We start from the raw sequence: 26,755 nt of genomic DNA on the forward strand, positions 1-26,755 counted from the left end.
CTCTGAGTCGCAATTTTGCATACACCTTATGCCTAAAACGCCTCCGAGAGCCAGGTACAATGCCTGAAGTGGTCACGTGGGTCTTCTGCTTTAGTAAGTAAGACGCTCAGCCGATGACCCAACGGCTGGCAGCCCAAGGTAATCCGTAAGCTGAGATTTACACCTATTATGACTACACAGACCTGTCTGCTTATTTAAAAGCAGTGCTTCCGGCCAACAGTCTGGGGCTTAAGTTTCGTAAAAGCTAAAGCAGAAATACGACTATAGCAGCTACGTAGATTTGCTCTACGGTCTATGAAAAGCAAGGGTATGGCTGCCAGCTATATAAGTTAAAAACTTTGCAACAAACCCCAGAATGGCCAAAGCTTGAGAAGCCTAAAGTCGAAGTACAACTATAGCAGCTACGCAGATTTCCTCTGGTTTTTATGAGAAGCAAGTGTCCGATCCTTGGCTCTATAAGTTAAAAACTTCACAACACGCCCTAAGAGGGCTAAAGCTTATAAAGCCACTAAAGCCAAGATTCACGATTATAGTAGCTACGCTGACTCGCCTGCTTCCTACGGAGGCAACAAGTTCGACTGTCGGCACTATAAGTTAGAAATCTTGCATGTTTTCCTTTTGCAGGTAAAGCTCCATAAGCCTCAAACCCGAAATTAAAAACTAAGTGACAACATGGGATCGACTGCTTCATTGAGGCAGCTCATCCAGCCGATAGTCCTAGGATAAAGTTTTGCAAAAGATATGGCAAAATAGAAGGATAAAGCAAAGCAAGGAAAGTTGTTTATTAAATTTCTAGCAAATTGATAAACCGGTTCGAAGGCCAGCAAAGATCAACTAAAGTAGAACAAAAAGGAAAATTAAAAAGTTCCCATGTCTAAACAAAAAGACTACTCATTGACAGCTTGCACAGCCACTGGTCCCTCAATTGCCACGCCTTCAGCTGCAGATTCTCCTCAGTAAGCCCAGTGTAAACATCCAGCAACTTATCCAGTTCCTTATTCAGGTTCTCGATAGCGGACATCACACCTTGCAGATCCACTTCTTTGGACTCAAGCTTACTGGCAACATCCTTGAGACGAGACACTTCATCATGCATGAAGACAAGCTCATCATCTTTGGCAAAGCAAGCAGTTTATAGTTTCGAATTAACATGCTTAAGGTCTTTGACCATCAGTGAAACACGACCGACTTCCTTATCTGCAACTTCCACCATCGCCTGAGTCGCATTAAGCTTAGCCTTCAAGTGGGCGACCTCCTAATGAGTGGTCTCCAATTGCATAGAAATGGGGGTAGAGACATCAAACCCCTTCAAAATGGTGAGTTCAGATTCGAGCTTCTCGTTCTTTTCAGCAGCCGAGTGAAGCTAAGCCATCAACACCACTTCAGCCTTCTTAGCACACTTGACAGCACCCTGATCACCATGTATTCACTTGGCTACCAAGATCAAATCTTATGCATTGTAGCAATCAAGGAGGATCTCCTCGAGTAAGTAGGATGCTTCGCAAAAGAGTCTGAGCGAATGACAACTTTCCCAACACTATCAACGAACTTGGCGCATGCATCAACATCCTCAAGCAGGTAAGCCTTCAGCAGCGCATAAACCTCGAGAAACTCTCCAACCTTAGACTCAATGGATTTCTCACAACTGCCCGTGCCAGCAGATTTCCCTTTCTCAGCAGATGAACCAGTCGCAGCAGAATGAGGAACAAGCCCAGGCGCCACCTTTGTAGTAGAATCCACCTTCCTGCTCTTTATAGCGGCAATCCTCTTAGAAGCTGAGCCTTACTTAGCTCCCGATGTGCGCTTCGACACGAACCCAGACACCAGGTGCATCACCGAACCTTTCTGCTGGGCAATCCTCCCAGCAATGGTCATAGCCATCTTTGGAACAACAGGTTTCACAGGCTCAGACTCAATGGACTTTTTCATCCCATTTGGCGAAGTTAAATCAATGTCAAGCTTCTCAGAAGTAGACGAGTCCCCATGAGCAGCAGAAGATGTTCTTAGCTTATTCCCGACTGAAGGCTCACAAACAGGTAAGGAATATCACTTCTTTCCACCCTTATTGGAAGCAACCTCTATAGTAGCGATCGAACAAACAAGCGCCTCATCTTTTATCTGCTTTATCTCTTCATTTGGAGGCAACCCACCATTCTCTAAATGAAGAAGACTGAGCAACCAGCGCCACTTACGGTACTCATCAGTTTACCAAAGTAAGAAAGACGATCAGTAAACTGATGTCATGGAGCAGCTCAACAAAAATTCAAGCAGGCCAAGAATGAAACAGTTCACTTACCACTGATAAAAATAGTCAGAACATGCAGCTTAGGAGAAGAGTCAGACTCCTACTCTCCACTTACATCCAAGGTGTCCCTCGCCCACACATGATCACTTTTGCAGGGGCATCGAGCAGTCTATGGCGACATTTCAGCTGCCCCACACCTTCCTTGTGGCCAATTTCAAAGAAGTACCATAACTCATTTATGGTCAAGCTAAGATCAAAGAACCTACTTAAGTTGAAGAACCCCACCATCGCACGAATTGCATTTGGGGAGTACTGAGCAAGAGTGCATTTGATGAAGCAGATCACCTATTGGAAAAGACACAGCATGGGAAAAGTAAATCCCCTACTTAAGGTCTAATTAAATAGGTATTGGGGTTAATTGGTTTCCTTTTCCTAGAAGAGGTCTATCTCCAAATCAAGAAAGAGATCAAGTTCAAATTGGGAAACAACTTTACAAGCCCAAACAACTTGGGATTTTTACACCTACTACCTTTTTCCCACATGCAGCCCAGTAGGTATGGTGGTAGGTGTGGTGGCATTTGTGGAGCCTAAAATAATCCCAAAAATTCTAGAGGCGACACGTGGACTTTTGCTGAAGGAAGACAAGATTGCCCTCAATAAATGGGCAGGCTTCTCAGATGCTCCCACGCGCAGTTCGCACCTCTGAAGGTCTCAGCAACTGAATACAACTGCCCATAGCTCACCTGCCCTTGGCAAGGAAAAGTCAAAGCATTAAAGATAAGGATTAATTACCCAAATCTTATTTTTAATACATTCCCAATTAAAGATTGACTCCAATCAAGTAAGTAATCCCAATTTAAATCAATTAGGGATAATTACTCCATTATCTCAAAATATTATTTCCTATTTAATAACTTGAGAATATTTCTTCATAAACCTTGGTCAATAGGATGCCGTCATGTGTAGGGTAAAACCCTAACACTATGGCCGGCCCTATCCCTATAAATACCCCATATTCTACCAAATTTCAAAAATTTGTTGCTAACCCTAAAAAGCCCTAAAACACTTTATTCTCTTAGAGAAACTGACTTAGGCATCGGAGATCCATTGGCTTAACCCCCTCACCCCCCACCTCGTGGGCGCGTGAGGCTTAGGTGTCACATCCCGACCCGGACCCCTACCACATCCGAAGCTCGACTCCATCATAGCATGATGTTGTCCGCTTTGGTCCCTGATCATGCCCTCACAGTTTTGTTTTCGGGGACTCACACGAGAACTTCCCAATGGGTCACCCATCATGGGATTGCTCTCGTGCAAACTAGCTTAACTTTGGAGTTCCGATGGAACTCGAAGCTAGTGTGCTCCCAAAATGCCTCATGCTAGGTAGAGATAAGAATATACATATAAGGCTTACAGGATCCACTCCCCTGGGCGATGTGGGATGTTACAATCCACCCCCTTAAGGGCCCGACGTCCTCGTTGGCACATTTCTGGCCAGAGATTAGCTCTGATACCAAATTGTCACATCCCAGGCTCGACTCCACCGTAGCACTATATTGTCTGCTTTGGGCCTCGACTATGCCCTCACGGTTTTGTTTCTGGGAACTCACACGAGAACTTCCCAATGGGTCACCTATCATAGGATTGCTCTCGCACAAACTCGCTTAACTTCGGAGTTCCGATGGAACCCAAGGCCAGTGAGCCCCCAAAAGGCCTCATGCTAGGTAGAAATGGGAATATACATATAAGGCTTGCAGGATCCACTCCCCTAGGCGATGTGGGATGTTACATTAGGTCCTTGATCAAAGGTGTTAATTGTTTTGTAGGTGCATTTTCGTCAAGACTGAAGACGGTGAAAATTTGCATCGACAGTAATTAACAGATAGGGTAGCAACTTTAAGTCTGGATATAAAGGAAAAGGTTCCAATAATTATAGGCGGAATAAATGGTCTGGGAACACTGATTCAAGGACTAATCAACAACCAGAGTGTCAGATATGTCAACAAAGGAGGCACATTGGTTCAAACTGTTTCTTCAAAAATTCTCAAGGACCTCTATAGGGATATAACACTGAATGTCAAAGTTGTAACAAAAGAGGGCACATAGCTCTAGAATGCTTTCATGGAGGCAATTATTCATATCAGTCTTCTGGACCTTCACCATTTATAGCTCATACCTTTCAAAATCAACCTCCTCCAGTTATTCTAAGTTCATCCAACTTTTCTTCACATTACACATATCAGGTTCCTCCATAGCAGATTCATGTGTCTGAGATTCCTTATCAGGTTTCTCATCCAATGCATGGTTTTTCAACTTAAGGATCAACATCATATTCAAATCAACCATCTTGGATCTTGGATACAGGAGCTTCACACCATATGACATCTGATCTTGCAAGCCTGAATCAAGTGACATCATTTGAAGGTTTTGAGAAGATAAAAATAGGCAATGGTCAAGGTTTGCCTATTAAGAATATTGGTTCAACAGTTGTTACAACACCATCACATTCACTAGTTTTAAAGAAAGTATTGCATGTTCCATCAATCACAATCAATCTTATGTCAGTGCAACAACTATGTGGAGATAATAACTATTGGTTTATCTATGATGACACTACCTTCTTTGTGCAAGACAAAGTGACAAGGGTGATCTTGTACAAAGTAAAGAGTAGACCTCAACAACTATTTTAGATTCCTGCATCTCCAAGACAGCGTTCAAGTGCTTTGGTGGGACAAATGGTGAAGTCTTCAGTGTGGCACTACAAATAGGGGCATCCAACTAATAAAATAATGTCAGTCATGCTAGCTAAATCTCAAATTTCTGCTTCTATAGATGATAGTCACTCAATATGTTTAGATTGTATCCATGGAAAAATAGCTAGAAAGCCTTTCCCTATTGACTTATCTAGGTATGTTTTACCATTTGATAGAATACACTCAGATGTATGGGGTCCTTCCTCTGTAAAGTCTATAGAAGGATACAGAAACTATGTTGGTTTTGTGGATGATTGTACAAGATTTGTGTGGTTATTTCCACTTTTCAATAAATCAGAGGTTTTCTCCATTTTTGTTAAGTTCAACAAGTATGTTAAAATGCAATTTGGAATCAATATAAAATCTCTACAGTCTGATGGAGGTGGTGAATTTACAAGCACTTTTTTAAAGAATTCTTGCAAGATAAAGGAATGATACATTGAATTTCATGCTCTTATACACCTCAGCAGAATGGTTTAGTTGAAAGAAGACATCGCCATATAGTTGAGACTACAATTATATTGATGAATGTTGCAGGATTGACACATGAATTTTGGTTCCATTCATGTGCTCATGTTGTGTATCTAATCAATCGAATGCCTAGTAAAGCCTTGCATATTGAATTCACTTTTCTATGCATTGTTTGATAAGCATCCAGTGTTGAAAGACTTGAAAATATTTGGTTCAGCTATATGTCCTTATCTTAAACATTACAATGACATCACATTCCAATCTAGAACATCTATATGAATATTTCTGGAATATGCTTCAGGGTACAAAGGTGCACTCTATTATAACTTGCAATCTAAGAAACTTATACTCTGAAGGCATATTTTTCATGATGAGTCATTATTTCCTGCAAAGCTTGGTTCTCAACAGCATCTGTTATGTCTCAGTGTATATCTTCAACATCATCTCCAATTATTGCTCATATTCAACCACAAAGAGGATAAATAAATAATAATATATAAAATGGTACATTGGATCATTCAGTACTAGATCATGATAGCTTTACTTCTGATAACTCAGTAAGGTCTACAAGTACATTGAGTTCAATACAAGATCAAAGCCAGGAATTTGAAACACTGCTCTCATGTTCATCTACTCATGTACAAGATCAATCCCAACCCTTGTTGCCTGTCCTAGATCTTGCAAAGCTCAAGGTATTACTTCCAATCTCAGCTTCTTATGGTGAGAAGTTTAATAATGTTTCAAATTCTGAAAATTCCAAGAAGCATAACATGAGAACTAGATTGTAATTAGGTGTTATAAGTAGAAGATATTATTCTTCTTGTTATGCTAAATTACCTAAGTTGCAGTCACTCCAATTTGATGATGAGTATATAAGTTGTGCTGGTTTTTCATTCTTGGCTGAGATTGTGGATTGTGAAGAACCTAAGAGTTTCAAATGTGCAGCATCTAATTCCAATTAGTAGCAAGCAATGCAAGAAGAGTATTATGCATTAAAAACACAGGGGACATGGACTTTGGTTCCTCTACCTAGAGATAAATCTATTGTTGGAAGTAAATGGGTATATAAGGTTAAAAAGAACCCAGATGGTAGTGTTGCAAGACACAAAGGTCGCTTAGTAGCTCAGGGGTATACACAGAAACATGGATTGGATTATTCAAAGACATTCAATCCAATGGTTAGGCATACTACAATAAGGCTCATTCTTGTACTTGCAACTTGTCACAAGTGGGAACTCAGACAACTTGACATCAAGAATGCCTTTTTACATAGTGAGTTGCAGGAAGAGATATTCATGAAACAACCACAAGACTTTGTTGATTAGAAATGTCCATATAATGCATATAAGTTGGTAAAGTCCTTATATGGACTTAAACAAGCTCCAAGAACTTGAAACTCAAAGTTTACAGGTGTTTCTCCTTCTTCAGGATTTGTTGTCTCTCAATCTGATACAAGCCTCTTTATAAAACATGATAGGGTTGATATTATCATTCTACTTCTTTATGTAGATGATATTATATTGACAGGTTCAAATTCAACTAAAGTTCAGACAATCATAACATAACTCAGTGAGATCTTTGATTTAAAAGATATTGGCAGATTGACATATTTCTTGGGTCTACAAATGGAATATAGAGAAAATGGAGATTTGTTTGTCAGCCAAGCCAAGTATGTAAAAGAGTTGCTCAAAAAGGCAGTTATAGAGACATGTAAACCAGCACCTTCACTAGCAAAACCTCATACACAACTTCTTATGTCTAAAGGGGAACCATTACATGATCCTAGCTTTTGTAGGAGTTTAGCTGGAACAGTACAGTACTTAACAATTTACAAGACCAAACATAGCTCATTCAGTTAATGTAGCTTGTCAATTTATGACAAATCCCACTGATGCTCACATGTTCTTGGTTAAAAGAATACTTAGGTATCTAAAAGGAACAATGAGTTGTGGGATTACATATTCAGCTTCTTCTGGTACTCATATATCAGCTTATTCAGATGTTGATTGGGCAACTGATATTAACACAAGGAGATCAATAACTGGGTATATATGTAGTTTTTCTTGGAACAAATCCAATATCTTGGCAGTCTAAGAAGCAATTTTCTATTTCTAGAAGTTCTACAGAGGCTACTATAAAGCCTTGGCAAATTCCGATGCTAATATATGTTGGATCAAATCAATTATGAAAAATTTGCATGAATTTCTGGAGTTTCCACCATTTTTACATTGTGACAACGTATCTGGATTGGCTCTAAGTACTAATCATTTGTTTCACTCAAGGATCAAGCATTTAGACACGGATTATCACTTCGTTCATGAAAGAGTTCAAAAGAAGGATCTTATTGTCCATTATATTCCTACTGAGAGTTAAGTTGCAAATGTACTTACCAAAGGATTATACAGCCCTGTGTTTGTCAAGCATTGTAACAATCTCAGTCTAGGACATCCTAGAATATCCAAGTGTCATATGTGGATTGGCTTTACTAAATAGTTAGTTAGACAAGTGTAATGAAGTGTATGGGATAAGGCGAACAGACAAATTCTAGGAAGTTAAGCTGTTGCTATAACTACAATTTCAGTTGTAACCTTTCACATCCCTCGTTGTTTAATTAAGGATCCATTACCGCACAAAAAGAAAAAGGTTTACCATTTATAGGATTTTTACCACCTGCAAAAGTAGAGATAAAAATGCTTAAAAATACTTATAAGAGTACAAAGTTATCGTGGTGTAGCAGCTCAAGTAAGGTCGTTTCCACATGGATTGATTGAATAATTTGAATTTAAACTAATTCTTAATTAACTATTTAAAACAAAGTTTCAAAAATGTTGATTTTATGACCTAGAATATTAAAAACGAATTTTCAATTAAAACAATTAAAGAAACCAATTTGAAAGGGAACAATCTTAGAAGAAAATGATAAAAGGACACTAGGGTTCCGCCATCACCTTTGTTGATGCACAAAATCAGTGAGGACTTTGGTACAACAGAAAGTGTTAAGTTTGTGATCTTCGCTAGATTGCTCCAGTCACTAGTATGGATAAGTATGTAAATGGATAGAGATAGGGAAAAAAACGCAAGATGTACGTGGTTCACTCAGATTAGCTACATCCACGGAGTAGAGGAGTTCTCATTAATTGTGAAGGGTTTACACAAGTACATAGGTTCAAGCTCTCCTTTAGTGAGTACAAGTGAATGATTTAGTACAAATGACATTAGGAAATATTGTGAGAGAATGATCTCTATTTATAGAAGAGAGTTTCTAGTTTCATTCTGACATTGACACGTGTCGTGTTGTGATTGGCTTTTGATGTTGACACGTGTCGTGCTATGATTGGCTTCTAATGTCGACACGTGTCGCGCTGTGATTGGCCTTCTGATTGGAGGGAAATTTTTCTGGGTCTTTGACGGTATAACGTTGACCGGTGCTCAGTAGTTTCAGGATTGGTCAAGTATAGTACAAACAACCTTAATAATCGTATGTAGTTTTACCAATTACTTATGAATTACACATGCAACTTTGAAGGTTAGGTCTTCCTTATGCATATTCTACTTGTGGCATTCAAGTTAAAACATATATCAAACATGCAATCCATCTGTGACATTCAGATCAAATATAAAAATGCATGACTCAGTACGCTTTGTGAAAACCTTTTGAAAAAACATGCAACCCTTAAGACGTGGCGTTCGCCCTAAGTGAAATTACAACTATCAATCACAAGAAGCAATACCCAATCCTCCGGTGGCATTCCAACTTAATTGCATCTGATTACTTATCTAAACATCGTAATGGTAGCTAAGCATTAAGATAAAAAGACAGTTTAAACACAATAATTAATAATTCAAAGTATGCATGCATAATATCATAAGCAATTAAATAAAAACAACATATTCATGCTAAGGCTCAAGACATCACCCTAGCAAACAGAAATTAGTTACGAACAACCATAAAACAAAAGGAATTTTATTGAAATAGAAAAAAGATAGAAAACAGCTTGAAATACAAATCGTCAAAGCCTAGCTAAGTTCTTCAAATTGATGCGTTCCCCTCACCCTATTGGCTAAATAGCCTTATTTATACTACTACAAAAAAAAAAAATCCTACTTAGAAAAGGTCTTTTAAAAAAATCCTATTTAATCTGAAATTCGGACTTCTCATAAAATCAGACTTTTGACTGACCAAATCAACTCTGATTTAGTCCCAAAATGTCTCTTTTGGAAGCTTAAGTCGTCCCCAACAAATCATCAGAATGAATCTTTCTCAAAATATGTCATCTTAACCTCTAAAATACCCACAATGTCTAAAAACGTCAATCTGGAATTTTGACACAATCATCTTGAAAGACTCATGAACATCCTCCAATTGGAATCATTCCAAAATTCATCCATTTGATCACTTTTTGCTTGAGAGGAAGTCGAATATTCTACATTGAAAATACATTAACAAAGTATCAAAATTCTACTAAAATAACCAAGAATAGAGTAAAATATATGGTATAATATGGACTCATCAAGCATCAAACCCAAATTATATTAAAGTTTAACATATTAATCTTACAAGTCCATATCAACGTAAATTCGAGGGCACGTACGTATATTGCAGATCAATTTTTGTGGCACGGCGACAGCTCGAGAGGCCATTATGTAGTACCTGGATGGAGTAGCATATAAACCCAAGCAGTCTACCATTTCAGTATTACCTGCTCATATCATTTACTTAATCAAAACTTTGCTGCTTCATTCCAGTACACTAGCTAGCCAGCTAACATGGGGTTCATTAACCTGCAGCCGTGGAAGTATACGTGCTTGAGCTTGATCCTCATGCTGGGGGCCTGGTCATCCGGAGCCACTTCTCGCACTCTACAAGATGCATCGATATATGGGAGATACGAGCAATGGTTGACTCGTTATGGTCGTGTATATAACGACGTTAATGAGAAGGAAACTCGTTTCAAGATATTCAAGGAAAATATGGCGTTTATAGAATCTTCTAATAAGGATGCAAACAAACCTTACAAATTAAGTGTCAATCAATTTGCAGACCTTACAAATGAAGAGTTCAAAGTCTCAAGAAATGGATTCAAGGGACACGAGTGCTCCACGAAGACAACTTCTTTCAAATATGAAAATGTGACTGCATCATTACCAGCAACAATGGATTGGAGAAAGAAAGGAGCAGTCACCCCCGTCAAGGACCAAGGCCAATGCGGTAGTTATATTTTTTATTTATTTATATTAACTGGTTTTATTTGATACTTATTCTAACTACTTTTAATTCCAATATCAAAATACAGGATGTTGTTGGGCTTTTTCAGCAGTGGCCGCCACGGAAGGAATTACACAGCTTACAACTGGGACATTGATCTCTTTGTCTGAGCAAGAGCTCGTTGATTGTGACACTGCTAGTGAAGACCAAGGATGTGAGGGCGGCTTGATGGACGATGCCTTCCAGTTCATCCAACAAAACCACGGGATTGGCACAGAAGCTAATTACCCCTATGAAGGCGTTGATGGTACATGTAATTCCAAGAAGGAAGCCAGCCATGCAGCCAAGATAACTGGCTTTGAAGATGTCCCTGCAAACAGTGAAAAGGACCTTCTTGCCGCAGTAGCTCATCAACCTGTTTCTGTTGCCATTGATGCTAGTGGTTCCGACTTCCAGTTCTATTCAAGTGGTGTCTTTACCGGAACCTGTGGAACGAGCCTTGACCATGGTGTTACCGCTGTTGGTTATGGCGTGAGTGAGGATGGGACTAAGTATTGGCTAGTGAAGAACTCATGGGGTGCAGAATGGGGTGAAGCTGGGTACATTAGAATGCAGAGAGATGTTGCTGCGGCGGAAGGACTTTGTGGCATTGCTATGGCTGCCTCTTACCCCACAGCTTAGATAATTTTACCCTCAACAATTAACTATATAATATGCGTTGTAGGCTGTAAGATATGTATCAATTTGTATGAATATTATACGATATTGTGAAAATCTTCTACGGTTTCTTCTGTTTGAACCAAGTACATAAAGTGCATGCTCTTTTCAATTCATTTCCTTTACCAAATCCCGAATCTCGGCTGCTTCTAGGAATCTCATCAATCAAAATCATGAGATTAGCTCTGAGGCAAATTACAACACCGGTGTTGACCATACTTGCAACAGCCATGCCCCTCACGCATCGATATAACTGGCTATGGCTATGAAGACATGCCAGGAAGCAATGACAAGGCCCTTCCCCAGGCTATTGCTAATCAACTTGTATCTGATTGCATTGATGCCGGAGGAGAAGATTTCATGTCCTATAAAAGTGGCGTCTTTAAAGGAGTACGTGGACTAGCCATCGACCATTGTGTTTCCACTTATTGGTTATGAGATCAGTGATGATGCAGAACTTTCATGGCACATGATATACAGCCACGTAGAGTTCCGTATCAATGAAATAAGGACATGTGAACAAACTTACACACGTCTTTTTATTTTATTGGGCAGGATGCCACTGTGGCAATGTCCCATACCATTTAAGTCATATTATTGTGTATCAGATTGTATACTCAAACGAACCACCAATTTCAGAACTGCACAAGCGTAATTGTGCCCTTTCTTTTCCCTTTGAAACTACTTCCATAAACCAATCATCAGAGCTTTGAATGAACCACCATGAGCAGTAACATGGACTAAAAAATGCAAACATTATTAATAGTTTAGCTACTTGTTACTCCCGCAAAATCATAATACAACATTCAGCGTTAAACACAACTTGCAATGTGCTGAAGTACACATGTAAAGTAAAAACAGATTAAACTAGGCAAAACTACAGCACACCTTAAATATGGAGCCAAATGGAAGTTCGTAGGCCAGCTCAGGCAGAAGGTTCTTCGAGTTTTAGTTGCTCTGACGCAACTCTGGTCGCACAAAGTCTGCATCAGCAGGCACTGAAATGTCAACTGTAGGTCTCAGTTCAGCACATAACTTGATGGCTCCATGCACTGGATCTGACATGAAGTTGCTGATGAGGTCTCGGTTGATGGGTGCACCATTGTCCACAGAAACTAAGGCCTGCTGAGTAAGGATGTAATCAAATCGTGGAGCCCATTTCCTTGATCCCAACCGAGCTGTTGTTGAACAGTTATCCACCATGAAAGAAACTCCCCGAGCATGCATAAAAGGATTCAAAGAATCCACTGACTCAATAACACTTTCATTAATGATCTCCGAATATGAATGTCCTTTCTTCCTCAAGACTTCGATCTGGAAATTCATAAAGCGGTTAAAATCACATGCAGAAGAAATTATCCCCAGTTAACTAACAAAATCATTCACTTCTTATTAGGAAAAAATAAAATAAATTCCCAGCATTTATGTTCCAAGGAACTGAAGTTTCAATTGAAAGAAAGAAACCTACAATTTGCATTATGAAACATTAAGTATGCATGTTCATCGTTTCTACCACAGATCCTCTCATAGATGATAACTTAAAATACATGATGTTTGAAGTAGATGTTTCATGATTTTGACTAGATATATTCACAGAATAATAACCCTTTATGAAATCCACATTCTTAACTATATGGTCTAGAGCTGATATGCATCTTAGTCTGACAAAAAGTAAAAACATCAAAATATTTTCATATACCAATCTTTTGTTGCCAATTTTCTAATATTTTATAGGCACACACTTGCTATTCGGACTGTTTAATTAACTTAGTCTGGTGTCAATATAAAGTAATCGATGAAACCTTATTAATTTTGGCAAGTTAGTATGAGAACATGTATAATCTGCTGAACTTTGAGATCAGAACAAAAGGAAAGTATCATTCATTTGTAAGCAACTCAGAACGATTGCTTGTTGGAAGGTAATCTCATCTTTTGCAATGTTACATTCTCACCCATTCTAAAGAGTTAGGCTAATACCTGCGCCATCATTAAGGCAACAAAAACACCAGCAGTGAAAGGGTGTAATGGGCCTAGATCACCAGCTGGCCTTGTTGATCGGACACGCTCACCGACTTTCCACATGCGGGTCTGATCAATTTTACCCATTGGGAATGCAGGCAGACCCTCCTTCTCCTGTAAACAAAGCATGTTCATTATCAATTTGCATAACATGAATATTTGTTTACTTAAAGTATTCAAAGTACTATGACACTGAGAATCATGTATTTCTAAACAACAATAATTAAAATAGGGATTTCACCAATTGAAAACAGATGGAGAACATACGTAAAAGCGGCGACCGGCCAAGACAACACTGCGGATCTCGCTGCCACTGGCAACATCCTCATAGCATTCATACAAGATGTCCATGCATGGATAAAATGAGGCACTATAAGCAGCCTCAAATTCCCTTTTGCCATCTTCAGACAAAGAGTTGTAAATCTCTAACATGCCCTGTTGGGAAAAATAATTAAATTGATATACAAGCACGGATGTGCACAGGAACAAACAGATGTAAACTACAAATAATGAAATCCATACATGGGCAGTACCTTAGTCGAGATGGTCCTTGACACAACTCCAGTTATGCATTCAACAGTGTTTTTATAAGCCAAATCCTCACTCATTCCATTTTCAGTGTACCTTCTAAATAGTGACTCCACAATTCCATGAACAGCACCAAGTAATATGCCTACAAAGCAAAGAAGAAGAGATGAGATATGAAGTTTACTGGATTCAAAGCATAAGCAAAGAAAAGAGAGAAAGTTACGATGTAGCAAATAAAACATACCTCGTTCGCCAAAGATGTCACTTTTGTATTCCTGCTCTAGTGTAGTGGCAAATGTGAAAGGAGAACCAAGGGCAACTGACCAGCCCAGGGCCACATCTGTGGCTCTACCATCAACATCCTGTACAAACACAGAACATTTAGTATCCAGGATATCAGTTATATTAAGGCCAGAAAATATGTAGAGAGAGAGAGAGAGAGAGAGATGACCTGGTGGACTGCAAAACTGGAATTAATTCCCGCACCATTTATCTCTTTGCCTTGGACATAAAGCCTCCTTACAGATGGACCCATTCCCTTGGGACATACAGCAATTACACTGATGTTCTTGGGAAAGTCAAGTCCCACTGACTGCAAATGCCCTAGAAGGAACCCATGGGAAAGACCAAGTATACTATTTGGTTTCATGTGTGAAAATACCTTCTCATAATTATCGGCCTGCAACATGAGACAGTTCAACCCTTTCAGAAAGATACTTTTAAGGGTACCCAGAAAACAGGCTCGTTCACCCACACACCCACGACTTCGTTCCATTAGAGATTACTTCTGTAATATGACCTGATTCTCAACAAAGTAAAACTTCACCAAGCAAACTCTACTTACATTAGCACGGCATCAAATAATTTCTGACCAGCAAACAAAATCATGCATAATTATGAAGATATCTATGAGATGACAACTACATACTGAGCTTAATAACACTCTGGTTTAATGCTAACAAATGACATGTTAAGTACTCACATGGTAGAGAACTTAAAAACACTTGATTATCAACACCATGTCAACACCTTTCAGCAGATACAGTCGACAACATTACATCAAAAAAAAAAAAACCATATAACTGTGTAATCGCATTATCAGTACTTCAGCCTTTCTTAACCTATTTTCCTAAGTGACTTATTAGTAAGTACAACAAGTCAGTGCCCAGGGACAAGAAGATAAAGATGGTTTAAAATGATAAATGGATTAGCAGACCAAAAATTATTTTAGCAGAACAGAACAGAAGCACCTGTGCAACTACAAGTTACAGCCAATATTAGAAGGAATAAAATTTCCAAAAGTGCAATTAACAGACCTGCGCAGAATCAGAAATTAGCAGCAACACGAGATCACTGCCTGAAACTGTTTCGTATATATCACCCAAAGTCCCATTCTCCTCAGTGAAACCAGCTGCACGAGCTTCAGCACAAGAACGGGAGCCCTTCCTAAGCCCAATCTGTAAAGTCACGGAAGGTTATATAATATGTATGTATAAGAAAACGATAACCGCAACACACTGAAAACATAAGTCAGTAACTAAATTTTTTTTTTTTTAATGCATTTTTTAGTGTAAACAGGAAAGCATTTACCTTGACAACAATGTCAGACTTTGCTTCAACTAGAGAATCTCTTAGATTCTGAGCTTGAGCAGGTCCCTGAGGTGAAGATAGGTTAAAAGACCCAAATAACATATAGTGACCGAGACAGAAAAATACATTCACATTTTACAACAGTGAAAAATGCATGGAAAAGAATTATGATATGTAGACATCCCCTCTCTTGTTCCCAAAGAGAAGGTTATTTGAAAGAAGCAATGTTAGAGCATAGTCTGCAAGCTAGACTTCTACATTCTCACACGCTCTGCAGTAGAATATTACAACAAAACCTCATGTACCTTACTGTCAGTCGTTCAAATAACCCATGTGCAACTCACAAACTATTCCAACTGTCCGGCCTAATTATGGTGCTCCATGAGAAATTGGGAAGAGAAGCTTATACAAATATTCAGATTCAGTGTGTAGTAATATAGGATCCTGAAGCAAATAAATTTACTCATACCGGATTACCATAAGTAACCTATTGACATAGAGAAAAAAGAAAACAGAAAAGAAATCAACACCCATAAGTCATGCATTTCTTTCTGCAACTCGTTTAAAAGGACAGATAATCTCCCAATTATTTAAAGCAGGTGCTTCTGGTTTTGTTTTCACAAGGAAACGTACGGATACATAAATGATGCGAAAATCTAAGAAACAATGCAGACACAAATACTAATCATTATGTTCAATAAATACAACCATTTAACAAATAGATAAAAGATATGAGAGAAGTTCATTCACCTGAGAACCCCAACCAATAACACCAATTTGCTTAATACCCTTGAAAGCATCAGGCAATAAATGGAACAGATCCCTTCCTCCTCTCACAATATACTGCAGTTGGCATCAAACCCAACACACACAATCAATAAGACAATCCAAATGGAAATCATTTCTCATTCATTATCAGTAATATGCATATAATAGCAACAAATAAATACAATGTACATGTATTTGCGTACACCCGCGGAGAACAGCTCAACACTTTTCCATCATTTTCCGTTCCTTTAACCTAACTACCTTGTTTAGCCTTCCATTTCCTACCTTTCTATTGTTTGTTAGTTAATGATAAGTATAAAGAGCTTCCCATTCTCTTTCCCAAACCCATTTATCGAAATCCAAGCAAAACCCATAAACTCAATTAGTACATTAACTGAGCAATATCGGAATGCGTTTGTACAAATAGACAGATAGTAAGAGCGAGACCTCGTCGTGACCAGCGAGGTTGATCTTCTCCTTGGTGAAAACAGAGGTCTCGAAATCGAGAGAAGGAGGGGACTTAATGGACGGCATTGACACCATGCATGCTCCGAGAGCTGAGCCAATGCCAGAGACATTACCGCCGCGGGTAGCTTTGGCTCTCAGGGGGTTGATGGACTTGGAGACGGCGGATGAAAACCCTAGACTGGAGGGAGCCACATGGGTTTTGGATGTTGACGATGATTGGGGAGCAGGGCAGAGGGCAGGAGAGAAAGAGGAAGTTGCCGCCGCCATTGATAACACAGAGCAAACGCGCGCAAAGAGAATCAGAGGGTGTGAGTTAGTGTTTAAGCCCCTTTTTATGGTCGAGGTTGCTCTGGTGGGAAGTGGCTAACGTGCGCCGAATGCTTAAGCGTTTTTTCTTTTTCTTTTTTTTCTTTTCCTTTTTTTTTTTTTTGTAAAATGGTAGATTTTGTTAAATTAGTTATCGACAGAGTTTGAACTCATATCATTATGTAAGGGCTGAACACCTTTTTACCATTGGGGTAAAGTGTCACTGTGTTAAAGTGTATTAGTTTTGTCTTTTTTGGGAAAGAGGATATGCCAACTAGTTTCCCATTTGCCTTCCTCATAGCATCTTCAATGAGGAGCTTTATATAGAGCTAGAAAAATAATGGATATAGCTCAATTTAGAGCTCCGATAAATCTTTGAGGCTCTAAAAATGAATATCTCTCAATGAAGGGCTATACATCTTTCGGGCTCTATATGGGGCCATATATTTTATTTATATAGTAATTTGATTACAGTAAATTTATTTTTGTCTTAATTTTTCTTAACTTGATTTTTGGACGTGTTATCTTAAATTTTAATTTATGAACTTTTTAACCTAAAAAAATTCAAATTCTGACAAAGATTTCATCACTTATGCATTATTGTAAGCTCTCTTATCTCAATTTCATTCGTTGGTTTGTTTCTATGAAATCAGACAAAATAAGAATTCATTTCATAACAACTATTGGATTTGATTATCTTATCTCAATCTTATCTGTTGGTTTATTTCTCTGATTAACATACTCTCCGAAATCAAACAAGATTTTCATTTCATAATAACTATTGGATTGGATTAGCTTATCACAATTTAGTTATATTTTTTGTTTATATATTCAGTTTAGGTCTCTAAACTATCAATGTTAAATTTCATCACTTTTTTATGAACTTTTTAATCAAGAAAATTAAATACAAAGCACTACGTTTTTTTTTTCTAATCAATCACACAAAAAATAGTCATTGTTTGTATATGTTTTCTTAATCAAACAAACTATTGAAAATAAACCGTTAAAATCACATTTTGGAATTAAAAATGGGGTCACCCATTATCTATTCTAAAGTAGGGGGAGGGCAGGCACTATTCACGTTTGTTTTGATTTTGCTTTATTTACAACAATGCCAGCCTGGGTTGGGGGGTAATTCTCAAAAGTTCAGAGGGTGATTTTGTCTTTTGAGGTCAATTCCTCCCCCCTCGATTTTGCTTTATTTACAACAAAACCGTGGGATTTGGGGCTGGGTTGGAACGTAGTTATTAAAAGTTAGGGGGGTAATTTTGTCTGAATAGATATATCGGTTTCACCAAATTTGCAAAATTGCCACTGGGCTTCAGAAATTTTTTATTGTGTTAAATGACGAGACCACCCATCTCATCTTCAGATCCCACGGTGAGGATGGTGAGTTAGAGGGGTAGAATCATCTTTGTATCATTAGGGTTTCAGATTGGGGTTAGGTTCCTTCCCCGTCACTTTGTCTATCTTCGGCACAGGCAAGGCCATGCCGATCCTGGCATGGGTGAGTGGGAGGGCGACAGTGAGAGAAAGTGAGAGTGATAGTGACAGAAAGAGAAATTACAGGGATTGGTAATCCCATCCCGTGTTTTCCCCTCATCTCTGTCACACTCAACCTCTCTCTAACCCTTTCTCTTTCACTCTCTTTCAAACTTTCCCTTTCTCCCAACTCTGCATCTCTCTCAACTTTTGTCCTAACCCTAATTTGTTCTTTCATTCCTCAATTTTCTCCATCCGAGCAATGAAAAATCGAACTGGGTTTTCAGATTATTGATGCACAGGGATTCACGGACAGGGAAGGGAGTGAGAGAGAGAGAGAGTTGATTGAGGGAGTTGGTGAGTATGGGCTTGCACAGAGGGAAGAACACAGAAAGAGAGAGAGAGGGAGAGAACGATTACACAGAGACAAGGAGAGAGACAGAAAGAGAGATCGCAGAAAGAGGAGGATGACGAAAATTGAGGAGGAACCCATGCCTGCAGAGAGTAAGTTCTGAACCAAAGCTTATTTTCTCTAATTTTTGGCTATGCGACAACAAATTTCTGAAGCGGAAGAATCAAGGAACCTTGCGTTTAGAATTTAACCCTAATTTTTTTTCTCTCTACAGGACAAAAAACTACCAGTGAAGGAAGAGACTACGAGGAAAGTGAAACTCAGACCGGAGAAGACAAGCAATGGCGGAGGAACCAAGGTTGTAGATCTTTGATAAAAGGTATAAATCATTTTCCTTTCTGGTAGTTTGCCCTCACCTAAAAATGTGATTTGCAAGGTTTCCCAAAATAACAACATTCAAAACAATAAAGTGATTTCGCTTTTCACAAATTTACACTGGTTGTCATCTGTAAATGTTATACAATGTTAAGTTCCAAACTTTATCTCTAACATTTTAGTGCGTTTTAGATAGGATGCAGTTATGGCCGTATAGCTATGCATTTTTTTTATCTTCATTTTTCTTCTTTCCTTGCGCTATTATTAGGTGCACAGTACAGGGTAGACAAGCTTAGTGGTTTTCCTAAATGACGAGAAATTTTGGAATTGAAAACATGATGGGATTTTAGGAACTACCCATGGGTAGTAGTTTTCCCCATTTGTAATTTGCAATTTCTTTAATCATGTTAGTTTGATAGTGTTTCGGTGCTCAGAAAATTTAAGGATTTAAAATATCATGGGTTAGGGGTTTTAAGAAATACCAAGTTCTATAGTTTAGTGCCTTTGTTCTTATTAGGATTCTTCAACTTTGATTTGGATCGATTTTGTGTCTGCATGTTGTAATTGAGGTTAAAATTCAAAAGTTTTTTAAATCTTTGATTGATTGATCAATTTTACCGTATAGATGATGTAAGAATTGGTTGCCAAGGGTTTGAGAGAAGGGTGGTTTCACCGGAATTGAAGCTCTGGCTCTCGATTGTGAGTTCCATAAATATTTGATTGTGCAAATATACAATGATTTGTATTTTATGTCGATGATCAAAATGTGATCATAATCAATATTTATATATAGATAAACAATTGAAAGTTTTAGTTCCAGAGATGGAATAGGTATGAGTGGTTATTGAAATCTGTTCTGTTGTGTTTTTTCTGCAGGAGAAGCAAGAAATTACAATTGAAAAGGCCATGCGTAATAAGCGGAAATGTATCACCGCTGTGAAAGGGTTGTAGCTTTTTGGTGAGCTATCTGTTGTATTATATCCTTTGTCTTTCTATTTGGAGACTCTTATTTAAATTCTACCATAATAGGTAACTACAATTTACTTTTGGATTTGATTCTTAACTGATGGGATGTTGTGGGGGCGTGATTTGGGGGAGATAGGGGAGGGGGTTGGGTGCAGAGAAAGGGTGAGGGCAGATGCACGATTAGGGGGACAGAAAGAGAGTTGCTTGGGTCCACCATGAAGTTCGAAAGCCCGATCCAAGATGCAATTTCCATAATCCGGTTCGCCTGAAATCCGACAACGTCCTCATCTCCTCTCGCGACCTGTAAGTGTTACTCCACTTTGGTTCTCATTAATTTGGAGTTTGTAGCACTTTTGGCTTTTCAATCGTAAAAATTGATTCTTTAAATTCTTTTTGCAGATCTTAAGATTGTACGACCCAGAAGTGACGGGCAGAACAAATGGATCCATGGATGGATCAAACACTGAATAAGACTCATGTCAGCCGCCAAGCTACCCAAAAAGTAAGGCTTCAAATTTGAGTTGTCTTGCGTATCTGTGTGTGATTTTGATTTCTTTGGTTCTGGATAGGTTTTGATTTCTTTGAATCTGGGTTGATTTTGATTTCTTTGATTTCTGGGTTGGCTAATTTATGTGCTTATTTATTTCTTTATGCAGCTTTGAAATCTTGGGTGAGTTTTTCAATGACTTGCACACCTCGATTCGGTTGTTGCAGTTGAGGGGATTGAAGCCCAGTTTCAGCAACATTTACTCCCAAATCGAGTGTTTAACGGATAGGTATTTTCTTTTGCTTGGTTGTTGAGAAAATGAAAGGCTGTTATGTAAATTGATCGTTTTTATCTCCATTTTTTGTATTAATTGGACGACAGTGATCCTGACATGGCAGATCCTCTTCTTGATGTTGCCTGTTCCTCAGTTTGAATTGATTGAATGGTGAATGACTGAAAAATATTGTCCCATCACCGCAGAACATGAGTTGTCCATTGTAAGCATAATCCATGGAGGTAATCTCAATGTCGAACATTTTCTGAATGACTCCCAGTGCTAAAATTGAAAACCTGAAATATAGATGTAGAAGTTCCACCAATCAAATACAATCAATTAAATTGATAATATCCTTGCAACCCTATAACGTTATTGGAATAAATAAAAAATTAGCTCCCCCATGCTTCATGAAAAGGATAAGCAAAAATCAAAGTAGCAATAAAAACTTTTTGTGTGGGGATATCTAATGAGATGTTCCATTGTGTTTGTAATGCAATGCATGCAATAAATGGCGTTTTGTTCATCTTATCAGGAGCAGTAAGATCTTTAGTTATAAAGTATGAATCCGTATTCATATTAATTAGAGATCCAAGATGTTTTTTACACTAAAAGAAAGAGTTATAAAGTAAATATGGCTGCAGGACCATTGGACTAGAGGACCACACACTCTAACCAGATATGATGAAAAGTACTCATTGTTCTCTTATTCATTTTCTAATTCTTCTCTTTAAGGAATAATATGAAAATCTTATTTCAAAATTGTGTTTTTTCCCTTCAGAGAAAATTTGGGCTATAAGAGCTCAATGCAAAGCTTCCTGTAAGTATGGGAAAAAACCAAGGCACAGTTCCACGCAAGGTAGTTCAATCTTTCATTTTGGTCTGATTAGTACTTGCCCTCCAAGTATTAGATTTCTTGCAATTTTACTTTTACAGTGCTCTTATAGTTTGCCATTTTGTTTTGAGATGCTTTTAATTCTTATTACATAAGGGAGCAGTAGTTCATGTGTGTGGATTTTTGTTTTGTTGTGTTTGGGGTTCAGAAGTGAATGTATTACGCAGGGATGGCTGGCTGTCAGCTTATCCCATGTATCTTTTATGTTTTCACTTTATTCATGTGCTAAATTATGGTTAGATTGCTCAATGGGTGTTGGGAATCTGGGTGTTCTGTCAGTTTGGGCGTAATCGAATTGGGTCTTATTTGTCTAATTGGTCAATGATGGCGGTGTTTCGACATTAGTAAAAGTGAAACCTAGGCATTTCCTTAGAGCTAGGAAGCAACGAGATGGTTAATTTTTTACTTTGAGTAATGGATATTCTTTTCTTTGGTTTTGAATTATTGTTCTAAATTCGTGTTTTTCAAATAATTCAGGCGGGTTTTGGAAAGACCTGAATTTGGATTTAAACAATTGTGCAGATTTTTGGTATGACAGATAAGGAGATGGAATACAGGGTTGAGTTGTCCAACGAGCAAGTTTTTTGCATGGCATTGTTAATTTGTTGTATGACTATGTTTACTCTTCGTTTTAATTATTCACTTCAACATCATCAATATGGTTAAAAGTTATAATACTAGACTAAAATAGGTTTCATATACAGCTTTCATTTGATCCCATAAGGGACTGTAGAGTTTAATTTGGTGGAATTAGAGTTTAACAACTTAACTGTAGACGATTAACATGTAAGCATTTTAAATTCAACCAGGTGCATAGACTTGAATTGCAAGTTTACATTTCCACTGTAATTTATTATTGCACCATAGAGAACCACTATAATTCTGAATGTTGTTATGTTAATTAAATGCTTAATAAATTTTGTAAAATAAAAAAATTTGTATATGGTTCCCACAGATTTAGAATGTGCAAGAAGCTAGGAAAAGGAATTTGTATACATTGTTCGTTCATTTGATTTTGCTTAATATTAATTTTACTGTAATTGTTTGCTTTGTGTTTTAGGTTTTTGGAATTTTGATGTTTGGTGGTTATTTTGTGTTTCGATTAAAGCGTTTGGTAATCTGTGACTATGTTGGTGCATGATCTCAGGATTCCAAATATAGTTTGAGAACTATATTTTGGGATCCCACTTCATATGCCAATACATTTTGTAATTAGGATCAAAGAAATTAATTGCTAATTTTTAGGGTTTTGCATAACCTGATTTCTGAGTTCGACTGTGCAAATAATTATAAAATACAGTATAACCTGATTTCTTAAAGGTTTGGATTTATGTGATCTCATCATCTCATGGTTTCTTTGTGTTCAGCAGAAAGCTTGGGAAGTTGCACGGGTCCCATTCAAGAATTTGGCGATGATGGTTTCATGATATGGATGGTTGGGAGTATAGTGCATTTGTTTAGCATTGGAATCACATTTTCCGCTCTTTGGCAACCCATAAGCACCTTACATGGTGTAGGGAAGGGTAAATGATTCTTATTCTATTAATCGGTCTGTATGTGTTTCATTCTCCACTTCATCTCCTTTGTTTGGTAGTGTTATATATTGTATTCATGCAGTATAAACTAATGCTTAAATTAGATATTGCTAAAAAAGGGTCTTTATCTTCTAAATCCTTAGCTTGCTCTACCTTGAATACGTTTCGAGTTCTTTTATATAAGATTATCCCTTATGAAGAAGTGAAATAAATAGGGTGATTCTTATATTTCTTAAGATTTGGTTCCCAAAATGATTGTGACGATGATGAAAAATGTTTATTATGTGATTTGAAGAAAAATGGTCAAACACAGTAAAAGTAACTCAAACTGTGTCACTCATAGAGGGAGGGAGGGAGGGAGGGAGGGAGGGAGGGAGGGAGGGAGGGAGAGAGAGATGGATTTGGTGAGAGGAAGGCATGCGGCTTGCAGGCAGACAAAGTCACAGGGGGTGTATGATTCAAGGAAGAGAGAGAGGGGATTGAGTGGTGATGCTCGATTTGGGGTTAGGCGACGGCGGGAGGGAGGGCAAGGGTTGTTGCATCCATGTCATTCAAAGAGTTGTTGCATCCGTGTCATTCAGAGGGTTGCGAAAGATTTGATTTTTCATGCACTTATCTTTTAATTTTATTTGTTTATTTAGTTTTCCCAATATTTTGGGTGAAATTCTACCCCATGCATTTGGGTTTTAGTCTTTTCTAGGCCAGTTGCTAGAAAAAAAGGCGTTTTAGAGAGAGAGAGAGAAGATGGCTTGAAAAATACTTCACCCCATGCATTTGGGTTTTAGTCTTTTCTAGGCCAGTTGCTAGAAAAAAAGACGTTTTAGAGAGAGAGAGAGAGAAGACGGCTTGAAAAATTTAGTATCTTGAAGTGATAAAGCAAAGAGATTTCCAAAGCTAATCAAATTGTTATCGTCAGCTTGCTCTCTTTGGATTAATTGATGTTATAATGCATTTTGAAGCTTAAATTATAGATTCCTTTTCTATAGCAAACCTTGATTTATCAGTGTATAGAAAAAAATATCAATTCATTTCAGTTTAAATATTTTTGAAAAGTTAGAGATAGTTTTATTAGTTTCAAATTATATACTACTGAAAAGTTTAACATCTGCTGAGCACGTTGAGCGTTTGTAAATTAGCCAAATTATAGGGTCATGTGCAGGTGTTCTGTTTAAAACTTCTTTTTTTCATGAGTTTTTATTAAGCTTTGTGACTTTTTTTTTGTATCTGTTGATTTCTAAATTACTATAATTAAGAACAAGATTAGTGATTTATAATTTGCTGCTTAGCTTAACATGATCCTTGAATAAAATTTGAGTCTTGGTTAAAGTTAGGTCATATTTTTAAGAATCGTAAAAACTAAGGAAATTTTCTGGGTATCTCCTATTCAACTTTTGTTGGCAAATTGGTCTTTGCTAATCAATGTTATTTTTGGGTGCTAACTGTTTTGGTCTTTATAAATTTTGGTAGCAGTGATTTCTTCTACACTTATGATGTGACAACGTTGTGTAATGATTGTAGGTTTTTGAAAAATTTTGAGCTTCACAAACTGTGGAAAAAGAAACAAGTTTTGCTGAAATCAATTTAGAGGCACAATAACAAATGTATAAAAAAAAATCTATTGGATGATGTAATTTGGTTTGGATTTGTAAATTATGCTTTTCAATGTGGATTAATTGTTTAAGTAATTTTAGATTATGCTGATTGTCTGTTTTCTTTTCTACTTATTTTGTGTTTTCCAGCTATTTTTCTGTAATTACCTTTTGTTTATATTATAAGACAGGTTTGTAATTCTTATTTTGATAATTTTTTCTCCTTTCTCTCTTTTTGATACTTTGCATGTGTATTCACTTGGAAAAAATACGTCAGTCTAAATGATATTAATGCTGCAGGATATATTTTCTTTTGGAGCTATAAAATCTGCAACAGATTTCCAAGAATACAATGAGGTTGCTGGCGTTTCAGCGCTTGACTTTGGTTACACAAATAACACTGCAATGTACCATACAAAAGTTTTTTTCCTTCCCTTTTGCCACTTTTTTGGGATATTAGTTACAAAATCTGTTTAGAGCATAGATGTGAAATTTACAGGACGGGTTAGTAAGTTAATTAGTTAATTTGATTCTCAATGGATATGAGTTATTGCGATTTGCAGAGATAGACTAAAGACTTAAAGAAAACGATGTTTGTTTTGAGTACTTCTCATGTCATTGAGGCACAAATGTTTTTCTTGCATTAATTAATTTTTTTATATCGAAATTGAATAAATTTAATTTTCGTTGATATCCAAATGTATTAAAGTAATGTTGATTGAAGTTTGTTTATGTCTGCTTTCCAAGATTCATTTTTTGGTTACCAGATATCTCACTTTGTTTATGGTTTGTTTTTTTTTAGTTAACTGAAACAGAGGCTTTTTATTCTTTATGTTTTCAGGACTTCATTCACCCTTTACAAGTCAACCCTGCAATACCAAAGTACAAGAGAAACAAAGATTAGAGGTAGTTTTTGCTCTAAGTTGGAATAGTTTCTAAGATTTGTATTGTGTAATTGTCCAGTGTTAACTACTAAATCGATTAAAAACATTATGTAAGGGCTGCACTGCCATTCAATTACCTATGGAATTTATAACATGCAATTAGTTTTTGTTTAGTTGAGTTCAAATAATGTTGATTGCGCTGTTATAAAGCTCTTTTTTATAGTTAGGTTGAAAATCTTATCGATATATTCTTTATTTAGTTGGTCCAATTTGTAACAGATGAGATTGTTTTGTTTGATGTTTCAATCAAAATTTGATCCTTTTTTTGTGTGAAATTATAATGGAATTGCAAGTCAAGTATATCTTAAGATTCTTGGTTGCATACCCACCTTCCCACAACTTTTAGTCTCTTGATTGGATGGATTTTTATAATTTCTTGGATCTACGGTTACAATGCTTTTTATAATTTCCTAGATCTATCATTTTTGTTCGTTCATGATTATGTTGAATGTTTTTCAGGTTAAATGTGTTTTATTCATGTAGTTAAGGCTGGTGCATTTAAGTCCCGCGGCATCGCGCGGGCTTATTACTAGTTTCTAAACTAAAAACAAACCAAAAACCAAGATTGGTCCCTCAATTTGGTGTGGGTCCCCTACTTTTTGGAGCTAAATATAGCCTAACTTTTTGCTACCTAAGGATTGAAGCTACTAGCCTATGTGGTGGATGTAGCCCCATTTTTCAACTCATTAGGAATGAAAATTTTCATTTTAGCTACAAATGTGGTAGCCTCAATGAGGATAAAGCCCCCATTGGGGATGCTCTCACTTGCCTCTCTTTCGCGAGAA

At 37.4% G+C, this 26,755-nt stretch overlaps 2 protein-coding genes and 1 long non-coding RNA gene across 8 annotated transcripts; 2 read left to right on the top strand and 1 right to left on the bottom strand.

The window, feature by feature from the left end:
• Positions 1-10,236: 10,236 nt before the first annotated feature.
• Positions 10,237-11,356, top strand: LOC126582103 (senescence-specific cysteine protease SAG39-like). Its single transcript, XM_050246107.1, has 2 exons — positions 10,237-10,678; positions 10,764-11,356. Exons 1-2 carry the CDS (start codon positions 10,237-10,239, stop codon positions 11,354-11,356), a joined length of 1,035 nt encoding a protein of 344 aa, XP_050102064.1.
• Positions 11,357-12,128: 772 nt separating this feature from the next.
• On the bottom strand, positions 12,129-17,085 carry LOC126582100 (ketol-acid reductoisomerase, chloroplastic-like). The gene is made up of 10 exons (XM_050246103.1): positions 16,745-17,085; positions 16,280-16,372; positions 15,530-15,595; positions 15,256-15,396; positions 14,391-14,618; positions 14,184-14,301; positions 13,945-14,084; positions 13,679-13,846; positions 13,370-13,525; positions 12,129-12,706 (listed from the first exon to the last, which is right to left on the bottom strand). Exons 1-10 carry the CDS (start codon positions 17,030-17,032, stop codon positions 12,341-12,343), a joined length of 1,764 nt encoding a protein of 587 aa, XP_050102060.1. The 5' UTR covers positions 17,033-17,085; the 3' UTR covers positions 12,129-12,340.
• Positions 17,086-19,176: 2,091 nt separating this feature from the next.
• Positions 19,177-26,237, top strand: LOC126581927 (uncharacterized). 6 transcript variants are annotated; one of them, XR_007609204.1, is made up of 10 exons: positions 19,177-19,284; positions 20,157-20,238; positions 20,383-20,549; positions 20,646-20,748; positions 20,903-21,022; positions 21,132-21,249; positions 23,273-23,425; positions 25,327-25,446; positions 25,868-25,932; positions 26,074-26,237. It is a non-coding gene; the product is annotated as an uncharacterized LOC126581927 (long non-coding RNA). The 6 variants fall into 6 exon arrangements; XR_007609202.1 differs by lacking the exons at positions 25,868-25,932; positions 26,074-26,237 and adding an exon at positions 21,789-21,866 and having other exon boundaries at positions 25,327-25,651; XR_007609203.1 differs by lacking the exons at positions 25,868-25,932; positions 26,074-26,237 and having other exon boundaries at positions 21,115-21,249; positions 23,270-23,425; positions 25,327-25,651.
• The last annotated feature ends 518 nt before the right edge of the window (positions 26,238-26,755 follow it).

The sequence above is a fragment of the Malus sylvestris genome, chromosome 9 (genome assembly GCF_916048215.2).
Source record: "Malus sylvestris chromosome 9, drMalSylv7.2, whole genome shotgun sequence".
Lineage (NCBI taxonomy): Eukaryota > Viridiplantae > Streptophyta > Magnoliopsida > Rosales > Rosaceae > Malus > Malus sylvestris.

Coding starts and splice junctions, on each gene's coding strand:
- LOC126582103 (XM_050246107.1), top strand. CDS start 10,237: ATGGGGTTCATTAACCTGCAGCCGTGGAAGTATACGTGCTTGAGCTTG. Junction 10,679..10,763: donor CAAGGACCAAGGCCAATGCG/GTAGTTATATTT, acceptor ATCAAAATACAG/GATGTTGTTGGGCTTTTTCA.
- LOC126582100 (XM_050246103.1), bottom strand. CDS start 17,032: ATGGCGGCGGCAACTTCCTCTTTCTCTCCTGCCCTCTGCCCTGCTCCC. Junction 15,596..16,279: donor TTATTGGTTGGGGTTCTCAG/GTGAATGAACTT, acceptor TCTTCACCTCAG/GGACCTGCTCAAGCTCAGAA. Junction 14,619..15,255: donor TAATTTCTGATTCTGCGCAG/GTCTGTTAATTG, acceptor CTCATGTTGCAG/GCCGATAATTATGAGAAGGT.